Source organism: Chaetura pelagica, unplaced genomic scaffold, assembly GCF_000747805.2.
Source record: "Chaetura pelagica isolate M959 unplaced genomic scaffold, ChaPel_1.0 scaffold199, whole genome shotgun sequence".
NCBI classification, from domain to species: domain Eukaryota; kingdom Metazoa; phylum Chordata; class Aves; order Apodiformes; family Apodidae; genus Chaetura; species Chaetura pelagica.
Window position 1 is genome coordinate 1,093,501 of NW_009970714.1, and position 24,118 is coordinate 1,117,618.

Consider the following 24,118-nt stretch of genomic DNA (forward strand, 5'->3'; position numbering starts at 1 on the left):
AAGAGGAAGGGGGATAAGAGAGTTAAGCATTGAGCAAATATCAACTTTCAGTGAGACTTCAGCATCTCACTAATGGCCCTTTAAAAAACCCACTCAGATCAATTTGACACTATTACAGACACAAGAGGTGGGTGTGGAAGTCCTGTCCAGGGACTCAAAACAGTCACTTCACCCAGAAACACATAAAAAACTACCCTCTGCAGCATTAATTCATGCCCTAGTGAGGGTCCTGGAGGGGCTTCTGATGGATCCCATTGTCTCTGCTGGGTATGCCTCCCCCACTCACTTATTTCAAGAAAGAAAGAGGAGATTCTGTATTTGTCATTTTTGCTGTCTTTTGTCCTCTTTGTACCTCATTTGTGCAGTTCCCTTAGCAGACAGGAGAGCCACCTCAACGCCTTTACATCTCTATGACATCTCACTCCAAGAAAGCACTTTCCGTTTCTCCTCCGAGTCTTTATTTAATTTACTTCAATTATGAGCTACAGTGAGAGTTTAGTGATCTGTGATTCCCATGATTATTCCCTTTTCCTCTTCTCTAAGCTCAGTATTGTGTTTATTTATTGCTGCTCTCCAGGGCTGTTTCCAGTTGTCCATGAGCAGTCGCTATTGATGTGGTGTGTTAACTTTGTGTATCAGATCCCTCGATGCCCCACAATGTGCCTTGTCTGGATCTGCTGATTTGTATCTCGTTCAGGCTTTCTAGATATCCCTCTGCTTACATTTCTATTTTACTAATGGGCTTTCCCCTGTCTTTTTATTGATCCCCTTGTTTGGCTCTTTTAAACAGAGTTTGTTTTCTTAGGCAACTGAATTTTGATTGGTTACATCTCCCTCATTAGTTGTCTTTATGTCCCTACCTCTTTTTTTTCCATTACTGATTTCATGGAAACCTTCTTAATCCCTTTAACTTTCTGGCAAAGTGTAAGCTTTGCTTCTTTTCCTACAAGCTTTCCTAATCTTTCCCTCCTCTCTCATAAGTATAGTTCCTTTTTTTTCTAGTCCCAGTTCAGACCCTGAAACCTTTATCTGTTTTTCTCTGAATCTATCCTTGATGCCTCTTCTTCTTTGGAGGCTTTTCAGAAGACAACCTGTTTTATCTTGCATGTTTCCCATCTCCCTTTGACACTGATGGATTCTAATATTTTCTGAAAACTCCTTCTGATAAATAACTCTTGATAAATGATTCTTTATTCTTTAAGGTGTTTTCCTTGTCATCTATTATAATTGCACCATATTGTGTTCTGTGAATTTCCTAACCTGTATCTGCTAAATACAACACTCTCATTGCCAATACTATCGAGCTGACATTGTTGCCCCAGTTTTCTTTGGTTTCTGTCAATTGGTAAGAATTATATCCAACAAGGCCTCTTTTCTCATTGGAACCCCTATTTTCTGCATCCTACAGCTGCATATGATTTAGCACTATTTGAATGATCTGTGTTTTGATGTCTTGATAACAGAGCAGATAATGACTAAACGCATTCCCTAATGAACAGTATCAGAAAGTTCTGACTATGCTAAAACTTGGTATGATGGGTTTTTTCCACCATCATATAGTGTTGGTAGTCTGTAGAAAATGGGCTCTGCATGACAGCTGCCTTCCAAATATGGATTTTTTAGAAGCTTTATCCCTATCTTTGACCTGTGTTTTCTGCTCTGACTCTCTTTTTAAAAGGTATCTTCTTGATTGTTTGCAGTCTTTTTGAGTAGAGCATTAAAAACCCAAGCTAAGCTATGACCTCCTGGAGGCTGCAGCTAATTGCAAACAAGTAGTTTCCATCCCCTCTTGCAAGCAGTGCTGGAAAGTTCAATCTGGCCCATTTTACCCCAGGTTCAGCATTTCTCTGAATTCAGCTATAAATTTTACATTGACTGTGTATACTGGAAAGCAGAGGGCCCATTTTAGCATTAATAATAAATACATAAAGCTGTACCTATTCTCTAACTCCATCAGCACCATCCTCATGAAAATATTTTATATGTGTGTGCTGTCTCTCATACAACTGTCTCACAGGTTGTTTTAAAGCATGGGTAAGTATTGTTGTCCTCATTTGTTTTAAATGGAGACAGTATTACTGCAAGAGAAAGCACAAAAATGTTTCAGTAGGTACTCAGAGAACAGAAAAAGCCAGTTAACAAATAACCCACCTCTCCTGACTCCTGCTTTTGGCTACTTTGAGTTGATATGACCCATGGAAGACACCATCTTAGGCACCACTTATGCCAAATATTGCTCTAATACAGTCAGAAACAAACTGTGAGCAGAGCTGGCAAATATTACATCTTTCACTTTAGCAACAAAGCTAAATAATCAAGTAAAATATAATTTTGGATTAACACAAAATAGAAATGGTTGATTTTGAGTAGTGAAATACAGTATCAGAAAAAAAAAAATCCTCTTTTCTTCTGAAGGAATTATTTTGACACTATCAAAATAAAGTTTTAACCTGAAATGAAATTTTAGTTTTGTGTTTGGGTGCTACATTTAATCTTGCATCATATCTTTTTTAATAGCAAATTCAGCCAAAATTCCAACTACAGCTTAAGATTTTTATCAAGTTCCTTTGCTATATTTAACCCATTTTTTTTGTAGCCTCTAAAACAATTTTTTTCAAATAATATATTCACCATCAATTTTTACGCTGATCTGCTTGAGAGTTCCTGCCCTAAATAGATAAGACAACCAGTGCTCCAGGGAGTGGGAATATCCTTGTCCCCATTTTGCAGTGAAGGATTTCAGAAATGCTGAATTTGAACAATGAGCCTAAGATGGTGGAGTCAAATGTTTCAGGCAAGTGATAGAGCATCTGAAAGGTGTCCAAAAAGCCATCTGTCCCTCCTCCTGTGTCACCTTGAGATCAGAAGCGTGTGAACAAAATGCTTGGTTCCCACCATCATGTGGTGGGAACAAGTTATCCTGGGATGAGGCAGGTAGAAGAGCCCTCTCACACGTCCATGCCTGTGGCATTGTATGGCTGGACCCTGGTGACAGAGGGACTTCTGCTCACCTCAGAGGAGAACCTCTGGCAGCAGGGAGCAGAGCATGGTCCTGACTGACAAGGTGCAGATTTCACCCATCTGTTGTGGGTGATGAACCTCAGGAATGGCACCGCAGAGACAGGAACTCAACACAGGTCCTCAAATCCATCCTTCAGCATTCCAGGAGCTAGGTCCCACTTCTGGATGCCCCCATCTGAAGGTATGAGCTTTCAGGATGTACAAGGCTTAAAATCATGAGTGATTCAGTCCTTCCAAGCTTCCACCTACCATTATTATACAATGACTGTTCACTATCTGCAATTTGCTCACATTTTCTTTCAAAAAGTAAGTTTTATGTGTTAACTGTTTGTTGTTGTTCTTGTTGTCAACTGGTCCTCACCACCTTGTAGGCAGAGCTGTCACTCCAGGAGTGGGCACCGTGTGAAGTGCATGGCAATGTCTGTCATGGTGGCTTTAGCTGGGATATTAGCTAGGAGAATAAAAATTCAGCTACTTCCTTCAGGGCGATTGATCAATTTATTTTCCTCGTCTTTGCCCTTGTTGACAACAAGCTTGATGAAATCAGTCTTTCTGAAGGCAGCACGGTGGACTTGACAAATCCTGCAGAACTGCTGGAGCAGATCCCTGAGTTTGCTGAGGAGCTGATGGAGCCTGAAGATTGCTTCCCTGAAGGTAAGGGCCTGCATGTTTCAATGTGATGCTGAACCAGCAATTTCTTCTGACCAGGAATGTGCTTTGTATGCAATATTTTAATTAATTATTTTAGCTTACAGTCGTTCACATTTACATAGCTGCTTTTAATACCCAAATAAGCAACCATTGTATTAATTTTTTAATCACAAACCTGCTCCAAAACACAGGTGTAAATCCCATCAGAAAACCTATTTTTAAGTCAATCCATAAGGTAAATAACATCTTAAGTTATTTTTTCTCCAAGCATGAACCTATAGCAATTATTTACTCTGTCAGCTTACTCATTTATCTTTAAATCTGGATTAGGTAAAATGTGAAGCCAAGGTAAAATAGGGTTAGCTGAATGTTATTGTACTCCCTTGAAAATTCAGATATTATTATAAATAAAACCAGAGTTGCTCAGATGGGATCAGACAGAGATGATTTGCTGGGTATGCGAATGCCCCTGAAGTCAGCAAAAATGTGCATCCCTATATGTGTGAGAAAGATGATTGAATGAGGTAAGGGAGCCCTGCAGGGCTTACAAATGTCCCTGGGATCTAAACATTTTTTTGGCAGCTCTGCTTAAAAGCAGTAGCCAAAAATGAATGCAGTTGACGGAAGAAAGCATGGTGCTGGCCTGTAACTATTCTAGCCCATACAGTTTCATGTAGAAATTAGGTCTGGTGTTTTCATTCTTTCAGAATGTATTTCTTAATGAGGTTAGTGAGCAGCAATCTATGTTGTACTCTGCAAAGTGAGAAATTATATTTTAATTGCTTAAATAAGCCAGTGCTGTGAGACGGATGCGAGTCAGATGGCAGCTTACAAAGTCAGAGACTGTGATTGGCCATGATCCCCTTCCAGTTTTTAAAATAAATAAGATGGACATCACACAACCCATCACTTCATTCAGTGCCCAGCCCTTGTTCAGTCCCAGAGCAGTAGAAGTCTGTAATTTGGAATTAAAATATCTTAAAATAACAAGAAGAAACTCCATCATGCAGGACCATGCCAGTACCAACCCTGTCTGTCAGATCTTCTCCACTGCTGGCAATAAGACACAGGGTAGCAACTGGTGCTCATCTAGATAGATCACTGAAAGCCTTAAACCAGTTCTGAAGCCCACTGGTCATCCTGCCACCAGAAAAATGTAGAAATGAAGGCATTATGGGCTTAACCCAAAGCTTGTCCTGTGTTACATTCACCCTACTGTCTCCTGCTCTCTTCCCCAAGCATCTCTGATCCTCCTTTTGCCTTTTATTCCTCATCTCTCCTAGTTCCTTACCAGTCCCTGTTCAAGTCAGAGTATTTTTCTCTTCTCCCAGGGTATGCCAGCTAAGCCTTGAGCTCTGAATGGAAATTGAAGGAGAGAACCTGCTCCCAGCCCTTGGCCAAGTACAGGGTGTCATGGGGGACTGGGGATGCAGTTGCAGGCAAAGTCCTCCCCAGCTCTGCTTTCCTGTGCAGCACATGCCCACACAGACGTTTCAGAGGCTACTGTGTAGGCTAAATGTGATCATATTCCTCATGGATTTAGCAAAAATGCATAAACCTGGTGTGTGGATGTCCCGCTGTCAAATTACAAGTTAAAGTTCTGTAAACTGAAAGTCCAATGGTTCTTACTGCAATGACATTTAAATTTTAGTTTATTTGTGCAGGGAATCAAAGTGTTTTCCTACTGTCTTCTATTAAATTCCTTCCAATATTTTTACCCAAATTTGCTATTGCAATTAAACCTCATGCAGTTATCATTTCAGTTGGGTTAAAAAAAAAAAAAAAAAAAAAAGCAATCAAATAAACAACAGTCTAGTTAGATAAGGTATGGCAAGGTTATGAAGTACTAAAATGGAATTACTGATGGGCAGGCACTGGGAAAATTATGTAGTGTTGCCTTTGCTGGCTTGTAGTAAAGTTATACAACAATATTGGGTATATTTGGGAGAATGACCAGCTAATACTTGTGAAAGAAGGAGATTAGGTGAGATGAAGAGGAAGAGCAGGGGGAAGGGTTAAGTTCTTACCTTGTTAGCTCACCAGCTATCTAAGTTCAAACCAAGACATTTCTAAATACATCCAGCATAAGTTGTGTCCTGAAAAAATATGTTCTGGATTCAGCCCCCTTTTTCAGATAACAAAGGCAATGAAGATAATGCATGTTCTTGAAATACTTGCCGAAAGTTTGCTGAGGTCACAGTTTTCCCGGAGTTGGGTGACCCAGATAAACCATAGGTCATTTTTCTTGGGGAGACTTGTTAATTTGTTATCACCTCAAAATAGCTTTGATTAGGGTCAACAGGGAATATTCTCGGGTCAGGAAATGTGAAGCCAAGGTAGGCTCCCAGCTCTGGCAGCTAGCAAGGATTGCTGAGAAGAACCTGACAGAAATGGAGAGATCATTCCTGTTGTCAGTTGATGGGAAACCAGCATGTGGGCAATGCCAGCTATTTGGGTACTTTTTCCTCCAGATGCCTTGCAGCACTCCAGCCCCGTTGCCTCCATCGGTATGTGTTCTCCGCATCAGAAATCGCTATCTGCTTGGCCACTCTCTTCTGCCTCTCACAGAAGGTCATCCAAAGAAAGCCCCCTGGCCCCAGCACGCTTCTCTCTCCCAGACCCTAATAGGAGAAAGTTTTCACCAAGTCCTTCAGCGTAATTCCCCGGGCAGAGCCCTCTGGCAGGGGTTTCAAGGAGTATCATCTGGTGGTGGTGCCAGAACGAGCTACCTTGCTCAACGGGCGGTTGATCGCAGCTCGTGACACCCAGGACGCCCACAAACAGCTTTCCATGTGACCATTTAAGAGCAATTATCGCAGCTGGAAAATGCCACGCGCTGCAGGGAAGTCACTCAGATTAATGGTGGGACCCACGTCATGCCCTCCCCAGCTGCAGTCAGAGGCTGTTTAGCAATGAAAAAGCAGACAGGAGCTCAACAGGCCGTTAAACGGAACAAATCTAAACAGAGCAAGGGAAACTGCCACCAGATGATGTATAAAAGCTGAGTAAAACCAAACCAAGCTCAACAAAACAGGTTAACTGTCTTCCTAAGGAACAAAAAATTGCAGAACAAAAACAATTTTTAAGGTATCTTTATCCTCTAGCCATAAGATCTGAGATACAGCATTTTTTTTTCCATCAGAGAGGGCTTGCTTTTCACCAGGGTGTGTAGCGATGGGATGAGGGGTAATGGTTTTAAACTGGAAGAGGGTAGACTTAGGTTAGACATTAGGAAGAATTTCTTTACTGTTAGGGTGATGAGACACTGGAACAGATTTCCCAGGGAGGTTGCCCCCTCCCTGGAGGTGTTCAAGGGCAGGTTGGATGAGGCCTTTGCGCAACCTGATCTAGTGGAAGGTGTCCCTGCCCATGCAGGGGTTGGAAGTAGATGATCTTTAAGGTCCCTTCCAACTCAAAACATTCTATGATTCTATGATGATTCTATATTTTGTTGTATACAGTTTTCAGCCATCATAAGAGTCTTAAGGTCCTATTTCATGCACAGAATTAAATTCATTTGGGTTGCACAGGACCTCTAGACTTCCACTCATCCACCCCCTTGCTCAAAGCAGGGCTGCCATAAGTGGTGGCCCTGGCTGCCCACCTCCTTTGCTTCAAAGTGTCACATCATTGTTTGTAGTGACTTCTGAGAGGGCATGTTTTGAGGAGAGTAGCACAGATAAACAAGTCATGTACCCTTGTAAAGCCCTTGAAAGAATAAAAGCACATGGCAGACTGTGGCTTTGTCAGATGCTGCCTTGGCAGCACCCAAGTTGTAGTACACCAGAAAAGACTCACGTCTCTGTGTGTGTCGCAGGTACGTTGGAGACAATGATAGAAAATCTTTTCTGTGTCAGCCCAGTCTAAAACCCAACCACAGCAGTGGGTTGGTGGGGCCAGAAGTCAACACAGGGGTTGAATAAGGAGAGTCTGCAGAGATCGGGTTCCCTCTAAACATGGGAAGACAGCTGGTGTTGTAAGATGGGACTACAGCAAGACTTACTTTCTTACTTGAGCATACACAGCTAGCCAGACTAGAAGTCCAGACTGGAATATATTTATATATATATTCAAACCATGTTATGAATACCTGCCTGCTTGACTTTATGCTGAGGAAGCTGTATTTTCTTCATGTCAGACCAAGCAAGGCTGAAATGAGTATTCAAAGCTAAAAAAAAAATTATTTTGTTCTGAAAGTGAATGTCCCAGGATTTAGGAACTTTTGTGTAAACATAAGTACAAAATTACTTTGGTTTGAACACAAGGTACCAGACATACTGGACCACAGTACAGAATAAATGAATTGATCTTTGTGGTTTACGAGAACAGAACCAAAAGCCAAACCCAGGCAAAACATATCTAATAATTTCATGTAAATTTAAATGTATGTGTTGATGTGAACAAGCAGTGGATTAGTAAAGTGTTTACTCATGAGCCTGAAATCGATAGGCTTGGCTGTCATGCACTCAGGAGAAGGTTTTTGCAGCATAGCTCCCACACTTGTAAAGAGATTTTTTTTCCCAATGCACCAAGGTAATGCAATCAGGTCTAACAGCTCCATGATTATAATGCACCAGGCTAGGAAATGTGTATGTGGAAACAAATGAATATTTACACAAAATGCATTGTAAATTAAATTCCTCCTACCTTTTTTTTTTTTTTTTCCTGCCCCTTTGAGTAATTTGTTTATCATTGTGGCAGATGTTTAGGTAAGAGCTTTCTCTGTCACACCTGCCATGGAGGCTGTGATTTAGGACACAGTTTATTGTGCAGTGTGTGATTGTGCTGTAGGACACCCTAGTGACTGAAGGAAACAATTCCCTTGTTATGAAAAGCAAACAAAGCCTAAACAATGTCATGGGGTGCATTTGGGAAGGTTTCTTGGTAAATAAGTCTCTGTTTCATGAGAAATATGTGAAATGAAAACAGATGATGTTCTTGGACAAGTTGACCACCAGTGCTGCTCAGTAGAGCTTCAGTGACCTGCAAGCAACTAACTCAAACCTTTGGAGGGACTTTTTCTGCTGTTCTGAGTGTTTGTTGAGCAGTAACTTACTACCCAAAAGGCTGTGGTGGAAATGAGTCAGTGTGCCCTCAAAAGAGATGTAGCACAACATGAACTGTCCTGACTAAATTACAGGATGGTTGGCTTCTTCTGCACAACTCATTCCCTGCTAGCACTGATTTTGGGGATAGCACAAATCTATGAGACAAGGCAGAATGAGTAATGGTGTTATAAGAAATGCCGAAGGATTTATCCTTGCCTTGAAACTGGCTGTGCTAAGAGGTGTTAATGAATAGTCTTCTTCATGTGGATAAAGTAGCTTTCAAAACCTGAAGCTGGGGTCTGCTGGCTAGCTGCCTTATTGTAGAAGCTACTTGGAGTTGTGATTGTTAGACCCTCACCAGTCATGCCTTACACATTGGAATGTTTTTGATCTTTTAATTTCACAGAAATTGGGAGGGGAAAAAAAAAATTTCTGAATGTTGACCAAGGTCAGAGAAACTTTTTTATTGTCTTGTGTGAAATTTCTAATTCAGCGTTTAAACTTGGGTCAAGGTCACCAGAACATTAGGCTACCAGCACTACAAGACCAGAAAAGCACAGGCATGAAATAAAAGGCAGCAAGGGAAATCAGAAATTTGAAACAGAAACACAACTTGACTAGTTCATTGGGAGACCTGTTTGTGGTCAGTTTTCTTTTTTCTTTCAGTTTTCTTTTTTTATTTTTCCTGTCTGATTTATGAATAGCTAAAAATAGCATTTCATCTGAATTGTAGCCAGCATGATTATTCACAGAAGTGCTACTTGACATTAGTAGTTGTATAAGAATCTGGTCTAAACATTTCTGAATTGAGCCCAGCCAAAAGCATGGGATTAAATAGCACTGTGATTTTGAGTTGACTCATCTGAGATGCTATTTTTGATTTTTCAAGGTATTACTGTCAGTAACTAGGATTTTTTTTCAGGCTGGAATTGCATGAAAGCCAGCAAAGAGCATTAAAAAAAGAGAAAAGAATAGTGGTCCTAACTGGCTTCCTGCCTTTAACAATATCTCTCTGTACCTGTACTTTATTAGATGGAAGCTGACTGAATCAGCAATAGCCTTGTTTTTACCATTTTGTAAGTATTTTCCATCACAAATGAAGTGACTTTGGAACTCACAGTGCCCTGCTCATTAGTATTTAATTTGAAGCTGATCCCTAATTTTAGCTGTGCCTGGGCTCAGGTAATCAGTGTAGTGTAGTGCAAAGACAGAGACAGGGAATGATTCATCCAACTATCTTAGGGTGGAGAAAACCACTTCCTGGAAGATCCTAACCTTTTCCAACGGTACTAACAGAGCATTTTTACTCTGTAAGAGCATGACAGAGTGTGTCATACCTGTTACTAGCTGAGCCCAGGAGTTCATCTCAGAGACTGGAAGGCCAAATATCCATCTAGGAAGTAGCTTGGGAGAAAAGAGGGGAAAGTTTCTGGACAGATTTTTTATGTCTCAGAAGTGCTGTTTTGTTCCAAATGAAGTTGTTTCTGGGAACAAGGGAGGCTCATAGAAAATGTGTAATTTTATTCTCATAGAATCAGCGGTTACCTCCAGCACAAACGGATATTTCTGCTTCACATGAAATATCCACATTTAGATAATGAGCAGCTTGTTAATTAGGCTTTTCACATGACACACAAGGAATCTAAACTCACATCCTCCTGATCCAAATTTGAGTGACAATGAGATGGCCTTTGTACCTGTACCTGTCTACAAGGTGTGGACCAGACACCTGAAAGCTGGTAATGACCAGCTTTCGGGCAGCACTGCTGAGAGATGTAACTAAACCCCCCTTCAGTCATGCTGGTGGGATTGCTCTGCTTGGGCATCTCTAGGCAAAGCTGCCAGGTGAGTATGATAGCTCAGGGATCCTGGTATCTTGCAGTATTGCAGGCCTGAAGTCTGTTCCATGTACCTACTCCCTAAAAAATACCCAAAGCACATGCATAACCTTCTATGAGCATTGCACTGGTTTTAGAAAGAAGTAGTGACTAACAGGATAAACTTTTATCCCTTGACATGATTCTCTGGTATTCAGCACTGAAGTGCTTAGAAGGGTAAAACTTCCCTCTGTTGCAGAGAAAGAAAAGGCAGAGAGCTGGTTCTGACACTTCTACCTTCTCTTAGCATTATGTTCTTCTCAAATAGTTTTAATAAATTTGTGTGTTTCAACTGAACCCAGAATTTCTCTGAATTCCAGAATATACTGGTAAACTAGGAACAAGTGTGGGTCTGTGTGACGAAGGAATTTAGAGGACAGGTAGTTACTTACGTCACTGTCCCATTACCTTTGCATACATGGTTTACTGACCTGTTAGTCCCATATCAAGACCTCAAATATCCAAGAGCCTACACCTGCCAAACATGTCAGAAGTGTGAGGGAAAGGGGAGATCTAGGAGTGGTTCATATAGGAAACAGCCTACAGTTCTGCTTCTCTGTAGCAGGGATATGGGCTAATAAAAACTTACAGAAAATGCCAGGAGGACCAGAGGAGACTTAGCAGCTCTTTCTCCTGGCAGAGCCTCCTGCCAGCAGAGCTCCACTTCCAGCTGCTTGAGAGTTGCACTTGATCTCACATATCACATGCAGCTCAAGCTCCTCTGTTATGCCACCTTGAATTAGCAGCATCTGCTGCCTGCGTAACCTTGGAACCCTTTTTTTTCCACCCAGTTCCCTTGCCTAAATATTATTTTCACTTGCACTAGCATTGCATAGCATCACTATAGTGAAATGTCCTCTCTTGTCACTTCTGAGCAGTTGTTGCATGCCTCAAGATGTGTTGGTGACCTTGATGACCTTTCAGCTATGGAAGCAGTTGGCCTGTGATTTTTTTTCACATGGTGGGACTGACAAAGCTCCATAGCTGTCTCTTTCTATATGACACATGAATTTAACATAGGGTGAAAACAAAGATTTTGAAAATAAAGTGGTTTTCTGAGCATCATTCTCATTAGCAAATATGAAATTTTAGTCAAATTATCCGACATACGGCTGAATGGCCAGACTGGAAAAGGACAAGTCCTAGATACCAGCGTTATCCTCTCACTCAGTTTTAAGTTCTTGCCCAACACAAGGCAATGCACAGTGTGTGCTTTTTTGTTTTGTTTTGTTTTTTGTTTGTTTTTTTTAATGGTATAGAAGGATCTGTCCATTTCCAATGACAATATACTTTTGCTATAGCAAATGACTGTTGCCAAGAAGACTAAAAATGCCCATGGTTTTGCCTATCAGAAAGCCATGTGTGGTTCCCCATGACCACTACAACATTTAACTATCACAAAGAATTTGTCACTAAAGTTAGTGTAATGAAGCAACAGTGGGGAAATCACAGTAGACAGAGACTGGATATCTAAATTTCTGCTGACATCAAAGGGGATTTAACCACCTGAAAACCATTTACAAAAGTATTCTTCCAATGATTTTTTTTAAGCTCATGAGGGTTCAAGAGATCAAAATTTATTCCTGCATTTCCTGTCTGAGCCTCTTCAGAGTGCCGGTCCCATCTGCACTGTAGCACCTCCTCCCCTCATCTCCCTTTCATCAGATTGCCACTTTTAATCAATTATTCTGGTGGTACCATAATACCAATAAAATATCCTTAATCCATTCAAGAGGATGTGGAAAATATTGCTAGAGTCACTAGTCCTGATCAGGGGTGCTGCCTGAGCTCAGCTAGCACATGTGATTGACCTAGGGCAATGATGACTCATGGCCAATGTATTATCATAAAAATCATTGGGAGAAATCACTGGGGCACATTTTAAGTGATTTTGACTGTTTTTTTAATAGAGGAGTGAGAGGGCTAAATGGAAGGCAAAGCAGAAGAGGTTGGTGAGAAAAACAAGGGAGGAAAGGTTCCACGCAGCAGGTTATTGCTACAGGAAACCTTGTTTTGCAGCTCCTTAATGCAGCTTTAAAAACTAAATGGGCTTTTTAAACAATGACTTTGCTTTTCTTTTCCTCTTTTCCAGTTTGTGTGCGATTCTTCCCATGCTGTTCAGTGGACATCACAAAATTCCCAGGAAAAATTTGGTGGAGGCTGCGGAAGACCTGCTACAGAATTGTCGAACACAACTGGTTTGAAACTTTCATCATATTCATGATCCTCCTGAGCAGTGGAGCCCTGGTAAATGTCATAGGATTACCTAGCTGGTTGAAAGTGGACATGGGTCTCAGAGAAGCTTTTCCCCAGTTAGGTCTCTCTAAGATCTTAAGAGCCTTTACGGGTCACTTCTCAGAGTGTATGTTTGGGGTTAAAACAGGTCTTCTGCTTTTCTGATTTCACCTGCCTTTACCATATGGAGGGGTGTGTGTGTGTGGAATATTCTTCTGTTACAACATAAAATCATGATGTGTGCACATTTTGTAAAGCAAATCTCTAAGAAAGTCTGTGTGAGGTAGTATCTCAGAGTTACTGCTATAGCAGCCCATAGCTGCTCCATGGTAGTTCCCATCTGGAGGCTTGTATTTAGCTCCAGGGATTAATTTTTTTTGTCCCTTCCCTTCCCTTCCCTTCCCGTCCTTTTCTTCCTATTCTTCCTTTTTTTTTTTTTTTTTTTTTTTTTTTTTTTTTTTTTTCCTTTTCTTCCCTTTTTTTTTTAGCATTTTTTGGAACCAGCAAAGCAAAACCCTAAAATGCAGAGGGGTCACTGACTCAGTGCTGCACATGGAGCTAGTGGGTGCCTGTCATGTATTGAATACACCTTAGCTTCAACCACCGTGCCTGCCCTGCACAAATAGCTCCTGATTGCATCCAAATGTGTGTGGATGGAGTTTGTTAGTCATTGCCCAGGACTCTGGTAAAGGGTCTTCTCCTTCTGAGATCCCACTACATACTGGGATTATCCTCTCTTTATTATCAGCCCTTGTAGCAATGGCATTTATGCTGCTCATGTCAGGAATGTCACTGAAAATGGTGGTGTTTCTGTCAGGTTTTTGTCTCAGGTGTGTAGACCAAAGTTTGTATCAAGAGTTCTCCAGGCTTTAGTCTGGTGTTCACTGATCTTCTCCTCCACAATAGCATAATAGACCTACTAAATTTTGCAGGCAGTGTCATGGTTGGACAGGTTATCCATGTATTTCTGGAGATCGGGATTAACTTCAGCCCAAATGATGAATCTGCCTTAAATAGTGAGAGGAACTTTGTCTTAGAAAGGTGCCAGCTTCACCTCAACAGGAATAATCATAGGCAGAATGGCATGATACAGGGTGGCTGGTAAGGTAGGAGATTTACCAAAAAGAGCTGGAGAGAGAACAGAGAACACACAAAATAGAGTGAACTACGTCACAGCACCGCACGAAAGCTGAACACCCCACTGGGCTGTATAAATAAGCATGTTCTTCCACTCCAGTTGGCATCAAGGAGGCCTCAGCTGGAGCACTGACTTCAGCTCTGGGCGTTGCACTTTGGGAAAGACACAGGCTAATTGAAGAAACTCAAGAGGAGAGCAGCACAAATTATCAGTGGCCTAAAAAAGAGGAAAACACAGAAGGACTGGGGTTATGTAGTTTAAAGAAAGTCTCTGCAGGAGACAAGAAGATGGAAATATGGAATTGTTGATGGGAAAGGAAAGGAATGGACCATTCTCCAGGTCTACCAGGAATGGGCTGAAATTTCACCAAGTGGATTTTATTTCATTATGAAAAACAAGAGGCTGGAAACCTTAGGTAAACAGTGGGATGCTGAAAATTGTAATAGTTTTGCTGAAATCAATGGAGTCTGACAGTTTTTGCACTAGCTGGAGGATCAGCATGTTAATTTTTCACACATTTTTAAAAGGGGCATGTAGCTTGCTTTAATACACTCTAGATGAATACACTTCCTTACATTTGCAATTAAAAATGCCTTGGATGCTGAACATTGCAATGTAAATCTTATTTAATTTTCATTGCGTGCACTCATTTCTTTTTTGTGATGTTCAGTTTAGCCAGTGCAGTTCTGTACAGGGACAAATCGTGCTGCATTTTCTCACGTATCAGCTCTGTGCTTCAGTGTTTGGACTGGAGCTGTTGGAGGGAACGAACAACTTTTTTCTTCTCTTATTCTGGGGTAAGCCCTTCCAAAAGCTGAACTCATCTGGCTGCATCCTTGGGACATACCAAGTTCTTGAAGGAGTTTAAAAGTCAGTATATATTTGTGTGGCAGTTAAAGCATCAGAATATATATAAAGAGTTTACTGCAAATGATGCAAAAACTTTTTTTCATGTTTTTAAGCCATAAAACATGAAACTGGAAGGCTGCGTTTTAGCAGTAATTGTGGATAACACTGCAGGTATCCTGTTTAACACCTTTTTAATGCACAAAGCAAAGCAGAAGAAATAACCTTTAATAATGTTTTAAATTACAAAGACCTCACTGGTCATCACTATGAAAAAATGCAAAGCACCAGAGTTTTGTCATTTGGGTAATATCCATGAGTTGTGCAGAAGAACAGTGCACCTGAGGCTGGCAGGTAGTGTATTTTTCATCCCTTATTAAGAGGCTTCCTGATTTCTGCTTTTAATAGACAAAACACAATATACTCTTTGACAAGTTAGTAGAGAACAGGGAGAGCAAAGGAGGGAGAGGAGGAAATAACTTTAAATAGTCTGTTGTTATTTTTGCAGTAATTGCAAAGTACAGCAAGTCATCTGACAAAGTGAGTGAGTCCCTACAAGAAGTGATAAACTCCAATCTCTCTATGTATTGTTTTCTGTGGCTTTCTCCAACAGCTCTTTCACACCCTTGAAATATCATTTTTGAAGGGAAGATAGGAGACCGAGTTGCAATGAAAACATCACCCCAAAGTGTGGGGACAAATGGACAAGCTTTGGCACAGGCTGCCAAGGCTTTCTTGTCAGTTTTATTACTATTCCCTGGCAGGCAAAAGAGCAGTGTGACTGCTTGAGTGACAAGGAACACACTTCTTGTATCTCCAGGCACTGGGTGTTTGCTAACTTTTTGAAGTTCCTGAGAAAGTAGCTACAGATCTTGAAATATGTAAATGCAGATAATTAAGATGATTAGCACAGACCCTCTCAAATAATGTTTCTTGCTGCCAAGTGCTCTGGGTTACACGATGGGATGAGAGTAATATATCAAAGCCTGGGTAATCCAGGTTACAGGGACACAGGAGCAGCTTGTGTGATGACAGTCACTGAAGTAGCTGGGGCAGCAGATAGTAACCAGTGCTTGACTTAGAAACACCAAAGCAGGCTGTGTATGTGCAACCCTGCCACTAGGATCCTGCATTTTATTTGATGTCAAAAGTGCTAAAGTGCTAAAAACTAAATTCTGAAACAATTTATTTGTTTTGTGTTTTGGGTGTTTTTTTTTTAGTAGGCATATTGGTTTATATCTTAAATATTTTAAAAGTATTATTAAGTTGCTTGTACTTGATACAAGTGCTGAACATCCTTTGATGATGCCCTGCATAAAATTAGAGAGACAGATGAGATGGGTAGATAGATATCTTGACCTTCAAAACATAGTTGTTCTGCTAAGTGAATAATAATGAGCATTTCTTGAGGCAGGTATTCGTAGCCACCTGAAATGTGGTGGCTGAACAGAAGCCAAGGAACTCTGGTACTCTGTAACACAGGGGTAAGCAGGTTAATAGCTCTTTTTGTTGCCATTAGCAATAAGATGCATTTGACTTAATGTAAAGGTCAGATTCTGCCTTCTAAAGGCAAAGCATCCTATGCCCTGAAGCACCTGAGATGCCCTGATAGCAGTGGCACAGCCAATAGAAGCTGAAGCAAGATGCCCTTGGGGAGCTTGGAGTGGCACCCTGCTCACAGATCCATATTCCCAGATTTAGGGTGCTTGAGCTCCTCTTACACTCTAAGGATCTAGAGACTGGAGAGGCAGCTAAGCATGTGTCCCATATAATGGAAAGCTGAACAGGTCTCTGTTAGGTTAGGATCAGTTCTCTTTGTGCCTGTGCACTCATTGTGATGGAATGAGTGCACAAGCACAAATTAAATATTTAGTTTGTGCATTAAAATACATCAGAAAAGTTTAAATGTATCAGAAACCACAGGCAGTACAGGAAATCCCATCAAATAATACTATAGATGCAGTGCAACACTAATGCTTTCCAAGGTAGTTCAGCAGAAGCTTTTAATCAATCTTTTGTACTTCCAGGCTTTTGAAGATATTTACCTTGAAGATCGAAAAAACATAAAAACCATGCTGGAATATGCTGACAAAGTGTTCACTTACATCTTTGTCTTGGAAATGCTCCTGAAATGGGTGGCTTATGGCTTCAAGAAGTATTTCACCAATGCCTGGTGCTGGCTGGACTTCCTAATTGTAGATGTAAGTACCATTTTGAAGCTACGATGCTTCTTGTGTTGGGTTTTACAGGCTGTTAAGTCTGGCAGCTTTGTGCTTGAAAAATGACAGAGCTGTCACTCTGAGTAACAACCCTAGGCAAGGGTCTGATATGTAGCTGTACATCCCCAAGGAGTCAGTGTGCCAGAGCAGGGAAGATCACTTTGGGTCGTTACTCAGGGGTGTTACCCTGCTAATTTGAGTCACATTCCTTTCTGGTCCCTAGGAACTTGCTCTTTCTTCTAGCATTTAACATCCTGTCCCACACTCCAGGCCAGCACAAGGTCCGGTTACCCCCAGCTGCTCCACACATGACCTGGACACACAAGTCCTCCAGCAGATTACAGAAGCTGTCCTTGGCACAATGTCCCAGCAGGGCTGCCAGCAGCACATAACAGTATGTTCAGTACCATCTCCCAAGTATTTACCACTTGAAGGAGTCCAGAAGAAGGTGTGAATAGTCCTCTTGTCAAAGTGATTTCGCTACCAAATGCTTGACATGTCACCATGCTTAGTTCTACCTGGATAATAATAAGTGAGTAATCGTTGAACAAAAGGAAGCTCATATGCCAGGAGTGTTGCAAGTACCAGGCATATTCCCTCCAAAGCTTCACATTGCCTGCATGTGGGATCTGCCAAATTCAGGAAAAGCCAACAACATCTGCATCCTCCAGATGAGGTTTCACTTCTCATCACAGCCTATCAATAAGGAAGCAATTATCTCCCTGAGGCCATTTCTTATTAGCTTGAGGTCTTAATGTGGAAGGCTGGCAGAGCTCTGCCATGACTGTGTAACTGATTAAACTTTTGATAAATTATTTTCCCCCATTTTACATCTGAACCTTGACTCAGGGGAGAATTGCACTTTCTTTGGCCCCAGTCCAGGAAAGCACTTCAATGGGACAATTTACTTCTTTGAAGTTATGGACATGTCTAAGTGCACTGCTGGATCAGAGCCTTTGGAAGCTTCTCTAGAGCTTTAATAAATTGATTTATGAAAAGGAAGTTCTTTACATAAATTGTAAGTCATAAATTCCTCTTTGCATGCATGTTTGGAAACCTCTTAAAGGGGAGGCACTCATTTTTCACAGACTTGTTTCAATAGAAGAGGAAGGCCTGGTTTAATTATTTAACCACAAAATTGGAAACCACCAGTTCCTGAGTTAGAGCCCAACCATGAAAATTCTGTTTCTTGTGCTTTAGGTAGAGGGCCATAGCTTTCCTTTCCTGGTTTCTCCATCTGTAAAATGCGACTAAAAGGACTCACCTGAAATATTTTATAAGCTTTCAGGACTTTGTTACTAGAGTTTTAATGAACTTCTGAAGATTAGAAGGGCTGGGTGAGGGCTCAATATTGTCACAACTATAGGGGCCTTTCTGGTGGGAGAAACAGTTTGCACAAGGAATTCACAAAATTAGCTTGGAGACCTGCTGCACCATGAACAGTTTTAAATTAATTGCCACTCATTAGGAATATGTACTTTATAGCATGATACCTATTTAATAGCAAAGACAGTAAAATGGAACCTAAGCTAAGTCCTGTCCTCTGTGCAAAGAGGCTCCCTGGAACAGAAAGATGCAAATGCAAAGTCAGTATGTAACCCTAAAACTTAGGAAGAAGTTTGCATTTTAATGGAGGGGATGAGGTTGTGTGTAAAATGATGGCTTGTAGAGGCAGCCACAGGTGGGCTGGGGAAAGGAGCTTTACCTCCCCTGCCACACCTCCAGAGCACTCGTGGCAGAAAATAGTGCTGTGGGGGAAAGGGGACCGCGGGCCCCTGAGCAACCCCTTATTCCCAGCAAATCCACCCCGGAGTCTTCTTCCTGACCCAGAGCTTTTTATTTTCTTACCCCCTTTTTCTTAATGTTTTTGCAGGCTCCTGAGTTAGACAAAAAGTTGCAACATCCTTGAGGTTTTTTTGGTTAATTATTGACTGTAGGAAATTGCTTGTCCTTTACTATCCTCAATGAATAAAGCTTTTCCCAAGCCCCATTCTTTTCTTCAAAGTCATTTCCCAGCGTGGATTATAAGAACTATATTTTTAGAGGGTTTAACAGATGCTCTTCTCCCACCCTATTGCTCACACCCCCTGCCACTCTGATTTGGCAGAGTAACATGCTATCATTTTTCCAGCTTTTTTTTCCCCCTCACACTTTTTACTTCAATTTACATTTTCTTTTTGGTCCTTTGAGAACCAAATCACTGCAACTGAGCTGCAGAAGGGAGTGAATGGGTGAATTAGCTGCTCCAAAAGAAGCAGATGAACCACTTGTCTGATTTTCTCAAATTTATTTGTTTAAAATTATTCACTTAAAAATTCCTGATCTGCAAATTATTCATTAGCAGTTTGCTATCAGTATTCAAAATTCAAGCTGCACTGGTTGATTTTTCATTGGACATGTGAAACCATCTATCATCTGTGTTTTCTCATTGTACAAATGCAACTCAGAATCCTTTTTCTGTTGTGAATAATTCATAAAACCATCTCAAAATTTGCAAGTATTCACTATTTCTAAATAGGAAGTGAACCCAGAGGGGGTACAAGCATATTGCTGCTGATTTACTTGTTAATTTTTGTTAATTTTAAAAAATGTTATTCTTTTTTAACTTCCCTTGCCTTGTGAAAGACCTTTGACACTGACTTGGACCTGAGGAACCACAAAGGCTCCAGCTCACAATTGTGAATTACTAAAGAAAATTCTGCCTTACAAATCCTGAACATGAAAACACAGAGTAACCCACAAACCCAGAGCTATTTCTGCTGGATGTAAAATCCCTAAAGGATGATCTCTGACAATGGGTTTCTCTGCATCTGAAAGAAGTGTGCTAGTGTAGCAAAACCATGAGAGTGCTTTTCAATAGATTGCAATACAATGAAAACTTATCAAGTATGCTGCAACAGCTTTCTTTGGGAGGAAAAGAGAAATGAATAATCAAATCACAAAATACAGGCTCATTTCAACTTAGGGTACCTGAGCAAGATGCCTTAGATGTCTGCTGAAATTTGGGTATGCACATCTATATGTTACCTCCCTGCAAATGACAATTGTACTGCTAAAAGTAACCTCCTTCTACACTGCAAATATAGCTTCTCTCTGCACCTGAAATGGAGTGGTGAGCACTCAGTTCACAGCACCTTTCAAATGAAGGAAACACAGAGGTCATAATATATCTGAAATGTAGACAGAATAATATCACTATGAGGAGAGGCATTTATACACAATCCTCTTTGCTGGGATGCACAGGCAAATATTTCCACACAGAACAGATATTTTCCAAGCATTCACGCAATCAAAACCTCTTCGTACAAGGCAGATTAAACAAGGAGTCTGAACTTGGCCAGGGACAGAGGTGCATGGCATTCAAAGTGAATGTTTATGAAAAATGCTTTCAAGCAGGCATGTCCTGTGACAGGCAGAGACAGTTGGGTTTTAAAACAAGGGTAGATAAACTCCACTGATTGTGCAAGCTGGGGTCATGTTTGATGTTCCTTTCAATTGTTTCCTCTGACCTATAAATATTATCTTGGGCTTTATCTACTTTGAGCTTCAGCCAGTCAATTCTGAGCTATGCCCTAGCCTCTGCTGACAGAGGATGGATTATTCCATCACAGTGATCAGTTTGAAAAAGGCATCAATCTGGAGCTTAGCATCGTTCAAAGACAGGAGGTGTTGCTCTCAACAGCTTCTTCCATCCCTGCTCACTCATTGGCAGCAGAGGGGAGAGGCCAGCTCCCTCCAGAAACTGTTGTGAGAAAACTCCTGGGAAAAGGATGCAAAGTCCCTAATGCATTAGTAAGAATGGTCACAAAAAGAGTCACAACCAAGTTTCATTGCCTGTGGCATACACAGAAAAATCCTCTCTACAATGGTCCATTATCATATCATCTCTGTTGTAGCTTTTGAGTTCAATTTGATTGACCAAAAGCTGGTCCTAGTCCAGGCTTAAAACAAACCTGAGTGTCATTTACTGATTTTGGAGATGAAGGGAGGTGAGGGTTTCTCCAGTTCTCTCTGGGATTATGCCATCTCTTAAGATTTGATACATGGAAAAACTATTTTCTTATGCAATTGCTTTTTTAAAGATGCTGGCAGCCTCCTTCCCCTTCACCCACCTCTAGCAACGGGTCCTAACACTGTGTCCTGCATTTATCATCTCTAGTTCTCAATTTTTGCCCTGATGCCCCACCAGTTTCTCTCCAGCTGTGTCACCACAGAGAAATACTGCTCCTTCCTGCTCTGCTGCCATGGAGGCAGAGGCTCACAACAGCTTTCAGCACCGTATCTGTCTGCAAAATAGCTCAAACAAGGCTCAGCAGTGGATTTGGAGACCAGACATCTCAAACAAGTTATTCAGCAAGTCCACTTGGCAGGATTTTGTAGATGCTTTTATGAAAGTAAACGAATATATAGGTTTCACCCCTGCATTTTGTGAATGGTTATAGCAGAACATGTTTCTGCTGTTTGCCTGGAGCTGCTGAGCTTGTTTCCAGAGATCTGTATTTCCCATTGAGCAGCTTTCCAAATTTCCTGTTTGCTGCCAAATTTCCTGTTTGCTTGTTTGAAATGTTCAGTCGTTAAATGCACCATCGTTTTCACAGAATGCTTTTTTAAAAAAATACAGATATTACACTTTCTAATACAGTTTTCTGGAAAGCACATGCTCTAAGATTTTTAGTTAGGAAACTTCACTGCAAGACAAGTTAAAAGGCAGCCAATAACCCTTGAGTTTGAGATGAACAATTTAAAACAGTCTTTCTATCCCTAGATAAAAATTGAATTGAATTAAATTATGCCCTTGTGCTGGGTTGTCTTTAAGTGACAATTAAAAACCTGCTGTGTGGAGTAAATATTGATGGCTTCTGATTGCTTTAATTGTTTTTTCCATCTGTATTCCCTGTTGATTAGCAAGGTGATTTCTGTTTGCTTTACCAGTAATTACACAATCTGCTGTAATGAGTTGTTCTCAAACAGCACTGAAATCCAATTTGTATTCTTGGGAAGCTATCCTAAAACCATGCAAATTTTGTCTAGTTTTTGTTCAGAAAAGCACACAGGAACAGAATGACAAAAATACAGCCAAGGCAAAGTAAAAATAATATAATAATATTGTCACTTGGAAAAGCCTCTTAAGAGTTAACTTAGTGTTCTCTGCAAGTTATCAAAAATCCATGGGTTACAACAGAATACTATTACTTCAGAGTTCATTCTTTACTAGTTTTCTTACAGTTTCTCAAAGCAAGTGCCCATGTGGGATTTTTTGAAGACTCAGTTCACTGACTTCTGGGTTTGTGCTGATGGCATAAACTCCCAGATAACTTATAGGAAAGGTCACAGAATCACAGGATCTTAGGGTTTGGAAGGGATATCGAAAGATCATCCAGTCCAACCCCCCTGCCAGAGCAGGATCACCCAGAGCACCATCACACAGGAATGTGTCCAGGTGGGTTTGAATGTCTCCAGAGAAGGAGACTCCACAACCTCTCTGGGCAGCCTGTCTCAGGGCTCTGTCACTCTCACAGGAAAGAAGTTCTTTCTGATATTCACATGGAACCTCCTATGCTCCAGTTTGCAGCCATTGCCCTTTCTCCTATCACTGGACATCACTGAACAAAGCCTGGCTCTGTCCTCCTGGCACTCACCCTTCACGTATTTGTAAATATTTATGAGGTCACCCCTCAGTCTCCTCCTGGCTAAAGAGACCCAGCTCCCTCAGCCTTTCCTCATCAGGGAGATGTCCCACTCCCTTCATCACCTTTGTGGCTCTGCCGTGGACTCTTTCAAGCAGTTCCTTGTCTTTCTTGAGCTGAGGGGCCCGGAACTGGACACAATATTCCAGATGCAGCCTCACCAAGGCAGAATAGAGGTAGAGGAGAACCTCCCTTGACCTACTAACCACACCCTTTCTAATACACCCCAGGATGCCATTGGCCTTCTTGGCTACATTGCTTGCTCATGGTCATCCTCCTGTCCACCAGGAGCCTCAGATAATCCCTCTCCAGAAGCCAGGGAGCCTGGTTTTGAAGCAAAAAAATTAAATAAACAAACAAACAAATAAATAACCACAAAACCCCCCAAAAAACTGGTTTACTACATATTGCCTAATCCAGGATAAGTGTGGGGGGGGAAATCCACATGAAGTTGAGATAAGTGCTTTTAATATGTGTTAGCAGGTCAGTGGACACTGTAAATCTCCCTTCTGGCTCCCCATGCTTTATCTCAACATAACACATGCAAAAACATCCAAATGTCTTGTCTTATCTTGGTTTGCACCTCATGTCAGTTACCACACAGATGCTAAAAGGAGAGCAACAGGGCTTTGCCAAGTGGAAGCACAAGCTTGGTTTCAGACAAGGCACAGCAGGACAAAGCAGGATGTATCCATAGAAAAAAGGACAGTAAATGAAGGTGAGGAGGGAAAAGTCCAGCAGTAAGTGCAGCTCACTGTCTGTCTTGCAAAATGGTTGCAAGGTAAAGAATTGCTGCAATTACTGAAGAATTTCAATTAGTGGGGGAAAATTCCAACTTTTGAAAGCAGTATAAAAAACCCATCTCAACTCAGATTGTGTGGAACAAGGTTTACCAACCATTTTTATTTTTACTTCATTTTGATTTAAGTATAGAACATATTTCAATGTCCTTCTATTTTGAACAATGTGTTTGAAAAGAAAGTTATGAATAAAACCTTTCAGCTGTTGCATGCAGCTTGTCTGGTCCTCTCCATTGCTGTGAGTGTAGCAGCCACATTCCTTATACAAAGATATTCTCCCTTGCACAAAGGATCAGAGTTGGGACAGAGATGTAGACTGTAGCTAACAGTACAGGCAGAGTCCCATACACTCTGCAAGGACAGAATAGGATGGTCCTACAGTTCCTCCCCTTGACCAGCACCTTTACAGTACAGGTTGTTACAGACTGTAAAACATCTTCCCACCATCCTTTTGGGTCCATCCAGGTTGGTCACCGGCTGCTCAAGAGACTGCTGGCAGGAGGAGGAGGAAGGAAGATGTGAAGGGACCTTCTCACTCTCTTCAGCTACCTGAAGGGAGGTTGTAGTCAGGTGGGCTCGGGCTCTTCTCCCAGGCA

General features: G+C 41.2%; 1 protein-coding gene across 1 annotated transcript in view; it reads left to right on the forward strand.

Moving 5' to 3' along the window:
* The window catches only part of LOC104396177 (sodium channel protein type 5 subunit alpha-like), a 184,085-nt gene that overhangs the window by 129,424 nt on the left and 30,543 nt on the right, over nucleotides 1-24,118 (forward strand). The window contains exons 17-19 of the mRNA XM_010005994.1: nucleotides 3,555-3,675; nucleotides 12,690-12,844; nucleotides 16,844-17,017. Coding sequence (XP_010004296.1) covers nucleotides 3,555-3,675; nucleotides 12,690-12,844; nucleotides 16,844-17,017 — 450 coding nt within the window. The remainder of the gene's footprint in view (nucleotides 1-3,554; nucleotides 3,676-12,689; nucleotides 12,845-16,843; nucleotides 17,018-24,118) is intronic.